At 63.0% G+C, this 15,243-nt stretch overlaps 1 protein-coding gene across 3 annotated transcripts in view; it reads left to right on the plus strand.

The window, feature by feature from the left end:
• LOC137459867 (alpha-2-macroglobulin-like protein 1) overlaps positions 1–15,243 on the plus strand; it is a 20,087-nt gene continuing 4,844 nt past the window's right edge. For 2 of the 3 annotated variants that reach the window (XM_068170578.1, XM_068170579.1), the window contains exons 1-24: positions 4–207; positions 625–814; positions 1,330–1,492; positions 1,798–1,850; positions 3,068–3,088; positions 5,238–5,391; positions 6,467–6,548; positions 7,333–7,450; positions 7,540–7,654; positions 9,432–9,541; positions 9,672–9,836; positions 10,958–11,182; positions 11,491–11,548; positions 11,632–11,771; positions 12,066–12,215; positions 12,400–12,597; positions 12,913–13,003; positions 13,249–13,396; positions 13,566–13,791; positions 13,868–13,994; positions 14,260–14,381; positions 14,568–14,619; positions 14,828–14,902; positions 15,062–15,238. In XM_068170578.1, the coding sequence (XP_068026679.1) occupies positions 134–207; positions 625–814; positions 1,330–1,492; positions 1,798–1,850; positions 3,068–3,088; positions 5,238–5,391; positions 6,467–6,548; positions 7,333–7,450; positions 7,540–7,654; positions 9,432–9,541; positions 9,672–9,836; positions 10,958–11,182; positions 11,491–11,548; positions 11,632–11,771; positions 12,066–12,215; positions 12,400–12,597; positions 12,913–13,003; positions 13,249–13,396; positions 13,566–13,791; positions 13,868–13,994; positions 14,260–14,381; positions 14,568–14,619; positions 14,828–14,902; positions 15,062–15,238 (3,034 nt within the window). In that variant the 5' untranslated portion in view covers positions 4–133. Of the gene's footprint in view, positions 208–624; positions 815–1,329; positions 1,493–1,797; positions 1,851–3,067; positions 3,089–5,237; positions 5,392–6,466; positions 6,549–7,332; positions 7,451–7,539; positions 7,655–9,431; positions 9,542–9,671; positions 9,837–10,957; positions 11,183–11,490; positions 11,549–11,631; positions 11,772–12,065; positions 12,216–12,399; positions 12,598–12,912; positions 13,004–13,248; positions 13,397–13,565; positions 13,792–13,867; positions 13,995–14,259; positions 14,382–14,567; positions 14,620–14,827; positions 14,903–15,061; positions 15,239–15,243 lie in introns of all 3 variants that reach the window. The other variant, XM_068170580.1, reaches the window with a different exon arrangement.

Below are 15,243 nucleotides of genomic sequence, written 5' to 3' on the forward strand. Positions count from 1 at the left end.
CAGCCCTCTGCCAAGCCCTGGTGGCTGCCTGGCTGGGAAGCAAAGAGCTCCTCTCAGGGCACAGCAGATGCAGCTCTAGGCACATCCAAGCCCCGGAGAAGGAGGCTGTGGCCAGCCCTGAGGTGCCTGAGGCATGAGGTCCCCAACTGCCCTTCCCATCCTGCTGCTCCTCACCCTGCAGCTCACAGCCTGGGCATCGGCAGCGCCGTAAGAGCTCTCCGTCTCTCTCTGTCTGTGTCTGTCTGTCCAGGCCTGGTGGGAGGGCACAGGGTCTGGGCCCCTTGGCATTATGCAGTGGGATCTATCCCTTCCTGTCTGATTGGTTGCTCAGGCCGCTGAGCTGTTCCTGCCCGTGGCTGTGGAGGGCTTGGCCCACGGGGGGCCACTGGTTCTGGGGGCTGCTGGTTGCTGCCTGACCTGCAGCCCCTGGGTGAGCTGAGCCTTTGCTCTGGGGAGCTGAGACGTCCAGGAGAGGCCAGGAGCAGAGCAGGGGGGCTGGAGGAGGTGGCCCTGCAGCCCAGCCCTGGTTCCTCTGGCCCCAGGAGCTCCTCCCAGCCTCTGTGGGGTCTGTGCCGGGGTGGACCTCATCCCCACGCCTCTGCTGCCAGCTCCTCTCCTTGCCAGGACATATGTGGTCACCTGCCCAGCTGTCATCTACCACCCCTACACCACCACCCTCTGGGTCCATCTCAGTGGCCTCCCCGAGCCTGCCCAGGTGACCATCCAGCTGCAGAGGGCAGACAAGACCCAGAGCATCACCCTGCTGGACAGGGAGGTCCAGGAGCCTCATCTGTACCTCAACATCACCTTCCCTGTGAGTGCCACCCCACAGGGAGCTGCCAGCATGCAGTGGGGGTGCCCTGGACACCCCAGTGTCCAAGCAGCTTCCAGCAGCTCCCCTGAGCAAGGGGCTGTGGGCCAAAGTGGGGCTGGGAGCAAGGGTGCCCTCCCTCCCCTTCCCTTGGTAGGATCTCATCCCCTGTGAGGGCAAAACCGTTCTGAGCAAGCTGAGCTGGCTGGGGACAGCTGCCTGCAGGGGGCTTGGGCTAGGGGACCTCTCCAGGTCCCTTCCAGGCCAAGCCAGTCTATGATTCTATGCCTCCAAGCTCAGCCCAGTCCCTTGGTGGCTGAAATCCCCTGGCAGCAGCCCTGCAGGCTGGGGCAGGGGGCTTGGGGGGGGACATTTCTTGCCAGCCCCTGGCTCAGGGAAGATGCTGCTGTGGGGGAAGTGAAGGGACCCTGGGAGAAAGGAAGGGAGGGAGGGGGCAGGGCATGGTGGCCATGGCACACCCCTTGTCCTCACCTGCTGCCTGCTGTTGGCCCTGGCAGGCTCCAGCCCCTGCCCAAGGGGAGGAGGAGGTGGCAGAGCTGCAGGTCTCCATCCAGGGAGGGTCCCTCCAGGCCTCTGAGAAGAAGAAGGTGATGCTGAAGGCTCTGCAGCCTGGCATCCTCATACAGACAGACAAGGCTGTCTACAAGCCTGGGCAGCAAGGTGAGGGGGGCAGGCTGGGCCACCCTGCCCTGGGCTGAAGGAGCTGCTGGGCCAAGGGGTGTGAGGGGGGCTCAGCCTTGCTGCTGGTGCTGCATGGAAACAGGGGGACTCCTCCTGGGCTGCACTGGGAACCCCAGCACCGGGCCAGGGCAATGCCAGGGCATGCTGGCAGCGCTGGAGGCTGTGCTGCCTGGGGGCAGTGCCCCACTGCTGGGCTTGGGGGTGGCTTTCCATCCCCTTGGCCCGTGGGGGATCTCTCTCCCTGAGGATTCCCTCATTGGCACTTCCCTGCTGGCTCTCTGCAGTGAAGCTCCGAGTGCTGTCCCTGGACCGAGACTTGGCTGCCAGCAATGAGAAGGTGAGAGCAGGGCTGGGGAAGGGCACAGGGCTCCTCTGCACCACCCTCCTCTGCCCTGGGGGCCATGAGGCAGCTGGGGAGGGCAGCCAGGGGAATCATCCTGGGCTGCAGCAAGAAAAGCAGAGCCAGCAGGGCCAGGGAGGGGATTCTGCCCCTCTGCTCCACTCTGCTGAGACCACAGCTGCAGCTCTGGGGCCAGTTCTGGAGCCTCTGTGCCAGGAAGGATCTGGAGGGGCTGGAAGGTGTCCAGAGAAGGGCCACGAGGAGGAGCAGAGGGCTGGAGCTGCTCTGCTGTGAGCACAGCCTGAGGGAGCTGGGGTTGTGCAGGCTGGAGAGGAGAAGGCTCCCAGGAGACCTCCTTGTGGCCTTGCAGGATCTGCAGGGGGCTGCAAGAAAGCTGGGGAGGGACTTCTGAGGGTGTCAGGGAGGGATAGGACTGGGGGCAATGGAGCAGAACTAGAAATGCCAGCTCTGGGATTCTCTGAATCCTGCTGCAGTCAGCCCTGCCTGGGGGCGCTGCAGCCCCCGGGGGCTGGGGGTGCCCTGCGTGGCTCACACAGGCTCCAGCAGGCTGAGGAAGGGGCAGCAGAGCTGCAGGGCTGCCATGGGAATGGAGCCCTGGAGCCTGGGGCAGGGCTGTGGGGCTGAGCAGTGGGAAGCAGGGCAGGGGGCACTGGCATCCAGCAGGCCACCAGGCAGCGAGGTGCCAGCAGGGCTCAGCCCCTGGCAGCCTCAGCACTCGGCTGGGGCTCTGGAAGTGCAGGGGGGGCCCTGGGTGAGATGGGTGTTGGCTTCCTCAGTGGGAGGCTGGTGAGACACTGGAGCAGGGTGCCCAGGAAGGTTGTGGCTGCCTGATGCCTGGGAGTGCTGAAGGGCAGGCTGGCTGAGGCTGGGGACAAGCTGGGCTGGTGAAAGGTGTCCCAGCCCATGGCAGGGGGTGGGAGCTGCGTGGTCTTTGAGGTCCCTTCCAACTGAAGCCGTTGTGTGAGCTGCCATCTCTCCGTGCCCTGCTGGCACTGCCCTCAGCTCATCCCAGCCAGAGCTGCCCCCCAGGCTCCAAGGCCCTCCCCAAGGGAACTGAAGGGTTGGAAGCTCAGTGGATCCCACACCTAACCCTCACCCTGCTCCACCCCTGCCTCCAGAGGTGTCCCCACCCTGGGGAGACCCCAAGGCAGGCTTCCAGCTCCTCCTCTAACCTCCTTCTGTTTGCCTTGCAGCTTCCCCTTGTGCTCCTCAAGGTCAGCCTGGGAGCTGGTGGGGGGCTCATGGGGGGTGGGTTTGGGACAGCAGCAGGGCTGGGAGAGGAGGAGCAGAATGCAACTGGGGGCTGCTTTATGGTGGAGGAATGGGGTGCCTGGGTGCTGGGTCCCTGGGTGCTGGGGTGCCTGGGTGCTGGGGTGCCTGGGTGCTGGGGTGCCTGGGTGCTGGGGTCCCTGGGGGCTGGGGTGCCTGGGTGCTGGGGTCCCTGGGGGCTGGGGTGCCTAGGTGCTGGGGTCCCTGGGTGCTGGGGCGCCTGGGTGCTGGGGTCCCTGGGTGGTGAGGTCCCTGGGTTCAGGAGTCCCTGGGGGCTGGGGTGCCTGGGTGTTGGAGTGCCTGAGTGCTGGAGTCCTGGGGTGCTGGGGTGCCTGGGTGTTGGGGTCCCTGGGTGTTGGGGTCCCTGGGTGCTGGGGTCCCTGGGTGGTGAGGTCCCTGGGTGCAGGGCTCCCTGGGGGCTGGTGCCCTTGGATACTGGTGCCCCTGGGTTCTGATGTTGTCCCTGGGTACAGGTGCCCCTGGGTGCTGATGGTGCCCCTTGGAGCCGGTGCCCCTGGGTGCCAGTGCCCCTGGGTGCTGATGGTGCCCCTGGGTGCCGGTGCCCCTGGGTGCCAGTGCCCCTGGGTGCTGATGGTGCCCCTGGGTGCCGGTGCCCCTGGGTGCCAGTGCCCCTGGGTGCAGGTGCCCCTGGGTGCAGGTGCCCCTGGGTGCTGATGGTGCCCCTGGGTGCCGGTGCCCCTGGGTGCCAGTGCCCCTGGGTGCAGGTGCCCCTGGGTGCTGATGGTGTCCCTGGGAGCCGGTGCCCCTGGGTGCCAGTGCCCCTGGGTGCTGATGGTGCCCCTGGGTGCCGGTGCCCCTGGGTGCCAGTGCCCCTGGGTGCTGATGGTGCCCCTGGGTGCCGGTGCCCCTGGGTGCCAGTGCCCCTGGGTGCTGATGGTGCCCCTGGGTGCCGGTGCCCCTGGGTGCCAGTGCCCCTGGGTGCTGATGTTGCCCCTGGGTGCAGGTGCCCCTGGGTGCTGATGTTGTCCCTGGGAGCTGATGCCCCTGGGTGCCGGTGCCCCTGGGTGCCAGTGCCCCTGGGTGCTGATGGTGCCCCTGGGTGCCGGTGCCCCTGGGTGCCAGTGTCCCTGGGAGCTGATGCCCCTGGGTGCCAGTGCCCCTGGGTGCTGATGGTGCCCCTGGGTGCTGATGGTGCCCCTGGGTGCTGGTGCCCCTGGGTGCCGGTGCCCCTGGGTGCAGGTGCCCCTGGGTGCTGATGGTGCCCCTGGGTGCAGGTGCCCCTGGGTGCAGGTGCCCCTGGGTGCTGATGTTGCCCCTGGGTGCCGGTGCCCCTGGGTGCTGATGGTGCCCCTGGGTGCCGGTGCCCCTGGGTGCCAGTGCCCCTGGGTGCTGATGTTGCCCCTGGGTGCCGGTGCCCCTGGGTGCAGGTGCCCCTGGGTGCTGATGGTGCCCCTGGGTGCCGGTGCCCCTGGGTGCCAGTGCCCCTGGGTGCTGATGTTGCCCCTGGGTGCAGGTGCCCCTGGGTGCTGATGTTGTCCCTGGGAGCTGATGCCCCTGGGTGCCGGTGCCCCTGGGTGCCAGTGCCCCTGGGTGCTGATGCCCCTGGGTGCCAGTGCCCCTGGGTGCTGATGGTGCCCCTGGGTGCTGGTGCCCCTGGGTGCCGGTGCCCCTGGGTGCAGGTGCCCCTGGGTGCTGATGGTGCCCCTGGGTGCCGGTGCCCCTGGGTGCTGGTGCCCCTGGGAGCTGATGGTGCCCCTGGGTGCTGGTGCCCCTGGGTGCTGATGGTGCCCCTGGGAGCCGGTGCCCCTGGGTGCCGGTGCCCCTGGGTGCCAGTGTCCCTGGGTGCCGGTGCCCCTGGGTTCTGATGTTGTCCCTGGGTGCCGGTGCCCCTGGGTGCTGATGGTGCCCCTGGGTGCCGGTGCCCCTGGGTGCTGATGGTGCCCCTGGGTGCTGATGGTGCCCCTGGGTGCCGGTGCCCCTGGGTGCTGATGGTGCCCCTGGGTGCTGATGGTGCCCCTGGGTGCCGGTGCCCCTGGGTGCTGATGGTGCCCCTGGGTGCTGATGGTGCCCCTGGGTGCCGGTGCCCCTGGGTGCCAGTGTCCCTGGGTGCCGACTGCCTGCCCCTGCCGGCAGGACCCCAGCGGGAACCGCATCGCGCAGTGGCAGGATGTGACCCCGCAGCAGGGCATCGTGGAGCTGTCCCTGCCCCTGGCTGCAGAGCCAGCCCTGGGCAACTACACCATCGAGGTGGAGGGGAAGACTCAGACCTTCAGCGTGGCAGAATATGGTGTGTGGGGCCTGGGAGGTGCAGGGGGGGTGGGAGTCCCACCCCAGAGTGTGCCTGGGGGCACCATGGTCCCCAGGGCCGCCCAGGCACCCTGGTCCTTGTCCTGAGAGCAGCAAACCTCTCCCCCTTATGTCACCCTTACTTTTGAGGGTGTCAGAGAGGGATAGGACTGGGGGGGATGGAACAAAACTAGAAATGGGTAGGTTCAGGTTGGATGTTCTTGGCTTGGAGCTGTGCCTCTGCTGTGAGCACAGCCTGAGGGAGTTGGGGTTGTGCAGGCTGGAGAGGAGAAGGCTCCCAGGAGACATTGTGACCTTCCAGCATCTGCAGGGGGCTGCAAGAAAGCTGAGGAGGGACTTTGGAGGTGTCAGGGAGGGATAGGACTGGGGGGGATGGAGCAGAACTAGAAGTGGGGAGATTGAGCTTGGCTGTGAGGAAGAAGTTGTTGCCCAGGAGGGTGGTGAGAGCCTGGCACAGGCTGCCCAGGGAGGTGGTGGAAGCCTCCTGCCTGGAGGTGTTTGCAGCCAGGCTGGAGGTGGCTGTGAGCAACCTGAAGGAGTTAGGACAGACTGAAGGAGTTGGGGCTGTTCAGTCTGCAGAAGAGAAGGCTCCGAGGAGACCTAATTGTCACCTTCCAGTATCTGAAGGGGGCTACAGGAAGGCTGGGGAAGGACTTCTCAGGATCTCAGGTAGTGATAGGACTAGGGGGAATGGAATGAAGCTGGAGGTGGGGAGATTCAGGCTGGATGTGAGGAGGAGGTTCTTCACCATGAGAGTGGTGAAACCCTGGAATGGGTTGTGCAGGGAGGTGGTCGAGGCCCCGTCCCTGGGGGTGTTTAAGAGCAGGCTGGATGAGGCTCTGTCCAGCCTGATCTAGTGTGGGGTGTCCCTGCCCATGGCAGGGGGGTTGGAACTAGATGATCCTTGTGGTCCCTTCCAACCCTGAATGAAACTATGAAACTATGAAACTATGAAACCTGCTGTGGTGTGAGGTGTCCCTGCCCATGGCAGGGGGTTGGGGCTGGCTGAGCCTTGAGGTCCCTTCCAACCCTGACAATTCTGCATCCTCCACCAGTGCTGCCCAAGTTTGAGCTGAGCATTGACCTCCCCCCCGTGGTGCTGGAGAAGGATAAGTTCCAGATGGAGATCTGTGGACGGTAAGCCCGAAACAGGCTGTGCCAGGGAGAGGGATGGGATGGGATGGGATGGGATGGGATGGGATGGGATGGAATAGAATAGAATAGAATAGAATAGAATAGAATAGAATAGAATAGAATAGAATAGAATAGAATAGAATAGAACAGAGCATGTTGGAAGAGACCTTCGAGATCATTGTGTCCAACCTGTCACCCAGCAACATCTGATCAACTCAACCATGGCACCAAGCACCCTATCAAGTCTCCTCCTAAACACCTCCAGTGTTGGTGACTCCACCACCTCCCTGGGCAGCACATCCCAGTGGCCAATCTCTCTTGCTGGGAAGAATTTCTTCCTCATCTCCAGCCTAAACCTCCCCTGGCACAGCTTGAGACTGTGTCCTCTTGTTCTGCTGCTGCTTGCCTGGCAGAAGAGACCAACCCCCACCTGGCTCCAACCTCCCTGCAGGGAGTTGCAGAGAGCAAGAAGGTCTCCCCTGAGCCTCCTCTTCTCCAGGCTAAGCAACCCCAGCTCCCTCAGCCTCTCCTCCCAGGGCTGTGCTCCAGACCCCTCCCCAGCTTTCTTGCCCTTCTCTGGACACCTTCCAGCAGCTCAACCTCTTTCCTAACCTGAGGAGCCCAGAACTGGACACAGGACTCCAGGTGTGGCCTCAGCAGTGCTGAGCACAGGGCACAAGGACTTCCCTGCTCCTGCTGGCCACACTCTTCCTGCTGCAGGCCAGGATGCCCTTGGCCTTCCAGGGTGGGGTCCATCAAGCCCCCCCTTCCCCCCTCCCCCCAACAGGTACACCTATGGGAAGCCTGTCCAGGGGAAGGTCCAGGCCAGCTTCTGCAAACCCTTGAGTCCCAACTCGTTCATGTCCAGATCTGAGGAACCTCCCTGCATCGAGGTCGGGGGGCAGGTGAGCAGGGCTGGGGCAGGGGGGGTTGGTGCTGCTGGGACAGCCTCTTCCCAGGCCCACTGCTGAGGACCTTGGCTCTCTCCCTGCAGGCTGGGAGGAATGGCTGCTTTTCCACAGAGGTCTCCTTGGCTAACTTCAGTGTCACCAGGTCCATGCATGAGAAGCCAATCCAAGTCCAGGTGTCGCTGGTAGAGGATGGGACAGGTAGGGGCAGTGATGTTCTGCCTCTTGGGGATGGGCATTGCTCCTGGGGCAGTCCCTGTGTGCCATGGGGGTGTTGCTCTGCTCCAGAGAAGCCCAAATGCAGCTTTGTGATTTAGAGCTCCAGGCTCACCTGGGGCCTGAGCAACACAGAATCCTGGAATTGCCAGGGCTGGAAGGGACCTCAAGGCTCAGCCAGCTCCAACCCCCTGCCATGGGCAGGGACACCTCACACCACAGCAGGTTGCTCACAGCCTCCTCCAGCCTGCTTGCAAACACCTCCATGCAGGAGGCTTCCACCACCTCCCTGGGCAGCCTGTGCCAGGCTCTCACCACCCTCCTGGCCAACAACTTCTTCCTCACAGCCAATCTCAATCTCCCCACTTCTAGTTCTGCTCCATCCCCCCCAGTCCTATCCCTCCCTGACACCCTCAAAAGTCCCTCCCCAGCTTTCCTGCAGCCCCCTGCAGATCCTGGAAGGCCACAATTAGAATCACAGAATCAACCAGGTTGGAAAAGACCTCAGAGATCATCAAGTCCAGCCTCTCACCCAACACCTCCTGACAACTAAACCCTGCCTCCAAGTGCCACATCCAAGCCCCTCTTGAACACCTCCAGGGATGGGGACTCCACCACCTCCCCGGGCAGCACATTCCCATGGCCAATCTCTCTTGCTGGGAAGAACTTTCTCCTCACCTCCAGCCTAAACCTCCCCTGGCACAGCTTGAGACTGTGTCCTCTTGTTCTGCTGCTGCTTGCCTGGCAGAAGAGCCCAACCCCCACCTGGCTCCAACCTCCCTGCAGGGAGTTGCAGAGAGCAAGAAGGTCTCCCCTGAGCCTCCTCTTCTGCAGGCTAAGCAACCCCAGCTCCCTCAGCCTCTCCTCCCAGGGCTGTGCTCCAGACCCCTCCCCAGCTTTCTTGCCCTTCTCTGGACACCTTCCAGCAGCTCAACCTCTTTCCTAACCTCAGGAGCCCAGAACTGGACACAGGACTCAAGGTGTGGCCTCAGCAGTGCTGAGCACAGGGCACAAGGACTTCCCTGCTCCTGCTGGCCACACTCTTCCTGCTGCAGGCCAGGATGCCCTTGGCCTTCTTGGCCCCCTGGGCACACTGCAGGCTCATGTTCAGCCTACTGTCAACCTCTACCCCCAGCTCCCTCTCTGCCTGGCTGCTCTCCAACCACTCTGCCCCCAGCCTGCAGCACTGCCTGGGGTTGTTGTGGCCAAAGTGCAGCCCCTGGCACTTGGACTTGTCTCCTGGGAGCCTTCTCTTCTCCAGACTGAACAGCCCCCAACTATTCAAGTTCTGAGCAGAGAAAGGGTCAGGAGGCTAACAAAACTTCCCAGGCTCCAAAGATTTGGCCAACAGTGAGATGAGTCCTTGCAAAGTGGAGCTGTGGTTTCACCCAGGCTGCTTGTGTGGCTTCACCCTTGGAGCTAATCCCTCAGCCACCACCTTGCTCATGCCAGAATTCACCTCCAGAGGCTTGGCTTTGGAAAAGGAGAAGGCCATGTGCTGGCCCCTGGCCCCAGGGTGGTCCTGCATTGGTGAAGGACCTCTGCTGAAGTCTCTGCAGCCAGCTGCAGCCCGGCTCTAGCTCCAAACCAGGCCACAGAGGCTTCGGTGTGCTGCTGGGAGGTGCAAGCTCTGCTGGCTGCTGTTGGCTGCAGAGGCAAAGCCTGCAGGGGCATTTTCTGCACCCTGGGGGGGAAGGTGGCAGCAGGTGACCTGTGCCCTGTGTCCCTGCAACAGCCTCAGCTCCCCACTCCCTCCCCACAGGGCTGGAGGTGAGCGGCACCAAGAGCTTCAAGATTGTCCCCGAAAGCCTCTCCGTCACCTTCCAAGACACTGATGGTTTCTACAGGCCTGGCATCCCCTACACTGGCATGGTAATGGGGGAGGTCCCTGCACCCCACAGGGCTCCTCTGCACCCTGCTGCAGCCAGCCATGCCCCTGCTGCCCCCCAGCCCCGTGCAGAGCAGCCCACCCCGGGGCTCCTCCCCTGCCCTCCCGCTGCAGATGCTGCTGAAGGGAGCTGCCGGCGCCGCGCTGCCGCAGAAGCAGCTCCTGCTCATCGTGAGGCACCAAGGAGGAGAGGTGAGGCAGACCCTCCTGACTGACTCCTCAGGGACAGCCTCCTTCGAGCTGGACACCTCTGGTTGGACTGGCACAGTATCCTTGAAAGTAAGTGGTGGATCTCCCACCCCTCGGGGTCCCGGAGCTGCTCTCGGCAGCGGCGTGGTGCTGGGCACACAGAACTGGCAAGGCTGGAAGGGACCTCAAGGCTCAGCCAGTCCCAACCCCCCTGCCATGGCCAGGGACACCTCACACCACAGCAGGTTGCTCACAGCCACCTCCAGCCTGCCTGCAAACACCTCCAGGCAGGAGGCTTCCACCACCTCCCTGGGCAGCCTGTGCCAGGCTCTCACCACCCTCATGGGGAACAGCTTCTTCTTCACAGCCAATCTCAATCTCTCCACTTCTACTTTTGCTCCATCCCCCCCAGTCCTATCCCTCCCTAACACCCTCAAAAGTCCCTCCCCAGCTTTTCTGCAGCCCCCTTAAGATGCTGGAAGGCCACAAGAAGGTCTCCTGGGAGCCTTCCCCTCTCCACACTGTACAACCCCAACTCTCTGTCTGTCCTCATAGCAGAGGCACAGCTCCAAGCCATGAAGCTGCATCAGTGGTGTCTGGTTGGACAGTTGGACTCCGTGATCCCAGAGGCTTTGTCAGCTGAGATAATTCTCTGATCAAGGTGGTGAAGCCATCCAGGATCATCACCTTGATTTCTAGCTCCATTGCTCAGGCTCAAGTTGAGCAATGAGAGAGACTTCAGAGTAGCCTTCCAGTACCTGAAGGGGCTCCAGGAGAGCTGGGGAGGGACTTTGGACAAGGGCTGGGAGTGCCAGGCTGAGGAACAATGGCTTTGAGCTGGGAGAGGAGAGACTGAGACTGGAGATGAGGAAGAAGTTCTTTGCAGTGAGGCTGGGGAGAGGCTGGCACAGGTTGCCCAGGGAGGCTGTGGCTGCCTCCTCCCTGGAGGTGTTCAAGGCCAGGCTGGACGAGGCCTGGGCTGGTGGGAGATGTCCCTGCCCATGGCAGAGGGTTGGCACTGGATGATCATTCAGGTCCCTTCCCACCCAACTCATTCTATGAACCTCTGGATCTGCCACCCCTTGGGACCCTTGAGCTGCTCTCTCCCCTGGGATGGGGCTGGGCACGTCTCCAAGCCATCTCCAGTGATGGGTCCAGCTTGGGGGGTTCTGGATGGCTTCAGCACCTTGATTTCTACCTCCATTGCTCAGGGCCAAGTCAAGCCGTCTGACAGTGAGAAGGATGTCTTGGACACCCCCTCCCACAGTGCCCACTGGAGGGTCAGCCCTTTCTTCTCAGCCAGCAAGAGCTTCCTGCAGCTGCGCTGGGGGGAGAGCAGGGCAGGCTGTGGCCAGCCCCAGCAGCTGTGGGTGGACCTCATCCTTAGCAAGGAGGCCTTGGGGGCTGAGGTGGACAACGTGGATGTGATCTTCCTGGTGAGCCCCAGCTTGGAGAGGGAGGGCAGCAGGTATCAGGGTGGCTGGGCATGAAGGTTCACATCTGCACACACATCACAGTCATGCCCCTGAGGACAAGGCAGTGGTTGGGGTCTCCTGGTTAGACTGAAGGAAGAGGTTGGCAGAGGTCTGCTGGCACTGTTGGTCCTGCATGCCAGGGGGTGTTTTGTAGGGGCTGGAGACTGGGCAAGGTCAAAACCCATGCCCAGCACCCTTGCCCTTGGGTCCCTCCTCCATCAGGTTCCACACAAAGCATCGATTCAGTTGTTCCATCTCCTCCTCTGCAGGTCCTGGCCAAGGGCACCATTGCCACTGTCCTCAGGAGAGAGCTGCCTGCAGAGCCTGGTAGGTCTGGAGGCATGGATGGGCTGTGCAGGGCTCTGCTCTCCTTCCCTGCTCCTCATCTCCTCTCTTGTCCTGTGGTCCAGGGCTGAGAATCTTCTCCCTGGAGCTGCCCATCAGCCACGAGCTGGCACCCGAGGTCAAGGTGCTGGCCTATGCTGTGCTGCCCAACGGCGAGATGGTGTCAGACAGCAACGAGGTGCCGGTCAACTGCTTGCCCAGCAAGGTGAGAGGAGGCTGCTGGAGGTGGAGGCTTTACTCCATGGCTCCCCCACAGCTGCAGGAGCCCTGTGCTCCACCCTGCTGCAGATCCATCACCTCCTGACCCCCAGAGCCTCATCCTTGTCTAGAAGAGACTTCCCTGCCCATGGCAGGGGGGTTGGGACTGGGTGATCCTTGAGGTCCCTTCCAACACTAACAATTCAATGATTCTAAGAGACTTCCACACCCATGGCTGGGTCCTGCTGCATGGGAGGTGTCTCCCCATGCTGCCTCTGCCCCTGTGTGTGTCCCCCCCCAGGTGAAGATGGCTTTTTCAGAGGCCAGGGCTCTGCCTGGCTCGGCGCTGCGGCTGCAGCTGCAGGCTGTCCCTGGCTCCCTGTGCGCCCTCCGTGCCCTGGACCGCAGTGTGCTGCTCCTGAGGCCCCAGGCTGAGCTCAGTGCAGAGCTGGTGAGTGGTGGCACTGCCCCCACAGCCCCAGGGACCAGCTGGGGATGGTGGAGAGCAGAGGTGACGCTGGCTTGGAGCTCCCCTACGGGAGCTGGGTGCCGCGGCGGCTCCTGGGCAGACCTGCTGCTGGGCAGGGGGCAGGGGCCCGGTTGCCTTTGTCCCTACAACACAGCTTTGTCCCCAGATCTACAAAGCACTGCCTGAGTTCTACTACCCTGAAAGGGTTCAGGAGCCACCACGCTGCCCAACATTTCCCTGGTACGATGGTCCTGGCGTTGATTTCCTCCTCGCGCCTGGGCTGAGAGGGCAGGAGCTCCTTCCCCGCCAAAGGAGGCATCTCCTGACCTCTCCTGCCCAGATGGAGACCTACAAATTATTCCAGGTAAAGGCCCTGCCCACCAGTGCCAGCTCATTCCTCCTCATCCAGGAGCTGGCTGTGCCCTGCTCAGGGTGCTGGGCAAGCACAGCACCACCTCTTGCAGGCCACACTCACAGCCAAGTTCCTTCCCTTGCCCACCAACCCCGGGCTCCAATCCTGCTCTAGATGATCCTTGAGGTCCCTTCCAGCCGGGTGTTCTATGAGGCTGCTCTGTTCCCCACCTGGTGCCCTCCACACCCTGTGACTATGTACAGCTGGGATGGGGACATTCCTCCTGCTGGCTGCCAGAGGTGGACAAAGCTCTTCTCTTCTTCTCAGAACGCAGTGCTGAAGCTTTTCACCAATGCCAAGACTGGGGAAGACTGCAAGGAGAGGACCTTTGACTTGCCTGGGGCCCCAGCTCCCAGAGGTCAGCATGGCCCTCAGCTTGCTCACTCCACTGAGCCCTCTCAGGAGGGCAGAGCAAAGAGCTGGTGGCCAGTCCTGGCTGCTGTGTCCTCATGAGGCCTTGGAGCCACCCTGAATATCCACTCAGCATCCAAGGGATCGAAGAGGATTGGAAAGGCTTCAGGGCACCCTTCAGGCTGCCAGCTGGCAAGGTCCAGCTGAGCTGCAGGGACCTCTGGGCTCTGATCTCTGCTCTGCCTTTTCCAGGTGACCCCAGCCACATGGATTTGCTGGTGATGGCTGCTACCTCAGAGGCAAAGAATGATCTTATCCCAGAGCACGCTGTCCCTGAGAAGCCTCCAGCCCCTCGGACCTACTTCCCAGAGACCTGGCTGTGGGACCTGGTCCCTGTGGGGTGAGTGAGGAAGGCACCCATGGGGCTGGTCCTCTCTCCACACCTCCCCTCCTGCATGGAGGGAGGTTAAGCACCTCAGAACAACTCCTTCTGCCCCAGTGAGAGAGCCAACCCAGCTGGGCTTGGCAGCAGGTGGTGGGATGGCCTCAGGATGTTCTCCATCCTGCAGGGAGAGCGGCTCTGCGGAGCTGGCAGTGACAGTGCCTGACACCATCACCAGCTGGGAGGCTGGGATGTTCTGCACGACTCCCCTGGGCTTGGGGCTGGCCCCTGCCACCACCCTGACCACCTTCAAGCCCTTCTTCGTGGAGCTGGCACTGCCCTACTCCGTGGTCCGCCACGAAACCTTCACCCTGGTGGCCACCGTCTTCAACTACCTGCAGCAGTGCCTGCGGGTGAGTGGGGCTGGGGAGGGGGCCCTGGGGCTGGGGGCTGGCAGGGGCTGATGGAGCTGTGGCCGTGGCCTGGCAGGTCCAGGTGAGGCTGGAGGAGTCTCTGGAGCTGGAGGTGTCAGCAGAAGCAGCCAAGGAGCACAGCAGCTGTGTCTGTGCAGGAGAGGCCAGGACCTTCCGCTGGGACGTGCGAGCCACCAGCCTGGGTACGGAGCGCCAGGGGTCCTGAACCGCTGCCTGGGGACCCTCTCAGGGGGTGGGGTGGGCAGGGAGGACAGGGGCAAGTGCAGTGCCCCCTGAGAAGCTCTCCTGCTCTCCATTTTCACCTTCCTTGTCGCCTCCAAGCACTGCTCCTCAACCTGCTGACCCCCAATCCCACACGGAGCCCCAGAGCCTGCTGCAAGCCTGTGGGGCTGTGGTGTGGGCTGGGAAGGGCTTCGTGAGGCCTGAGGACCCCACTTCCATCGGCAGGGGAGGTGAACATCACCGTCAGCACCGAGGCCCTCAGCTCTGCAGAGCTCTGTGGCAATGAGCTGCCCGTGGTGCCAGCCCAGGGTGCTGTGGACACTGTGATAAAGCCTTTGCTGGTGCAGGTGAGGCACGGAGGAGCAGAGGGGGATGAGTTTGGGGTCGGGGTCTGAGCAGCCCTTGGGGTGCAGAGGGAGAGCTAGGAGTGGGACAGCCCCATCCCCGAGCTGGGGCTGCAGGTGTGGCCCTGGGGAACAGGGGGACAGGGCTGGTCCCTTCTCCTGACCCCCTGTGATGCTGCTTCCCCACAGCCCGGGGGCATCCTGGTGGAGAAGGCACACAACTCCCTGCTCTGCCAGGAAGGTAGGACATGGGGCAGGGATGCTTGGCCACTGCTCACAAGGACCACCAGGCTGGAGGAGCCAGGCACCGGGATCCCTAGGGGCTCCCAGCTGAGATGCTGCCCTGAGCCCATGAAGGCTTGGAGCAGGAAGGGGGTTGGGCAAGGTGCCGTGGTGCCAGGCCAGGAGGAGCTGGGCATCCCCACAGTCACTGTCCTCCATCCCCACAGCTGCTGAAGAGATCTCCCTGGAGGTTCCTGCAGAGGTCTTGGAGGGCTCCCAGCGAGCCCAGGTCACGGTGATGGGTATGGGGCAGGCTGGGGCCCAGGCAGGGCACAGAGCTCCATGGGCCAAGCTCAGCAGGAGCTGGGAGCACCAGAACTGAAGGGGAAGGGGGGACACAGGGCACTGGTGGCAGGGGGGGCACAGGAGGTGAGGGTGCTCCTCTTGCCCTGCTGGCACAGGTGACATCATGGGCAATGCTGTGCAGAACCTGGACCGCCTGCTGGCCATGCCCCATGGCTGTGGGGAGCAGAACATGGTTCTCTTTGCCCCCAACATCTACATCCAGCAGTACCTCGAGAAGACTGGGCAGCTGCAGCCCGACCTCCGTGCCAAGGCCCTGAGCTTCCTGCAGAGAGGTGAG

Source organism: Melanerpes formicivorus, unplaced genomic scaffold (genome assembly GCF_026170545.1).
Source record: "Melanerpes formicivorus ecotype bairdi unplaced genomic scaffold, bMelFor1.0.p_v2 SCAF_432, whole genome shotgun sequence".
NCBI lineage: Eukaryota > Metazoa > Chordata > Aves > Piciformes > Picidae > Melanerpes > Melanerpes formicivorus.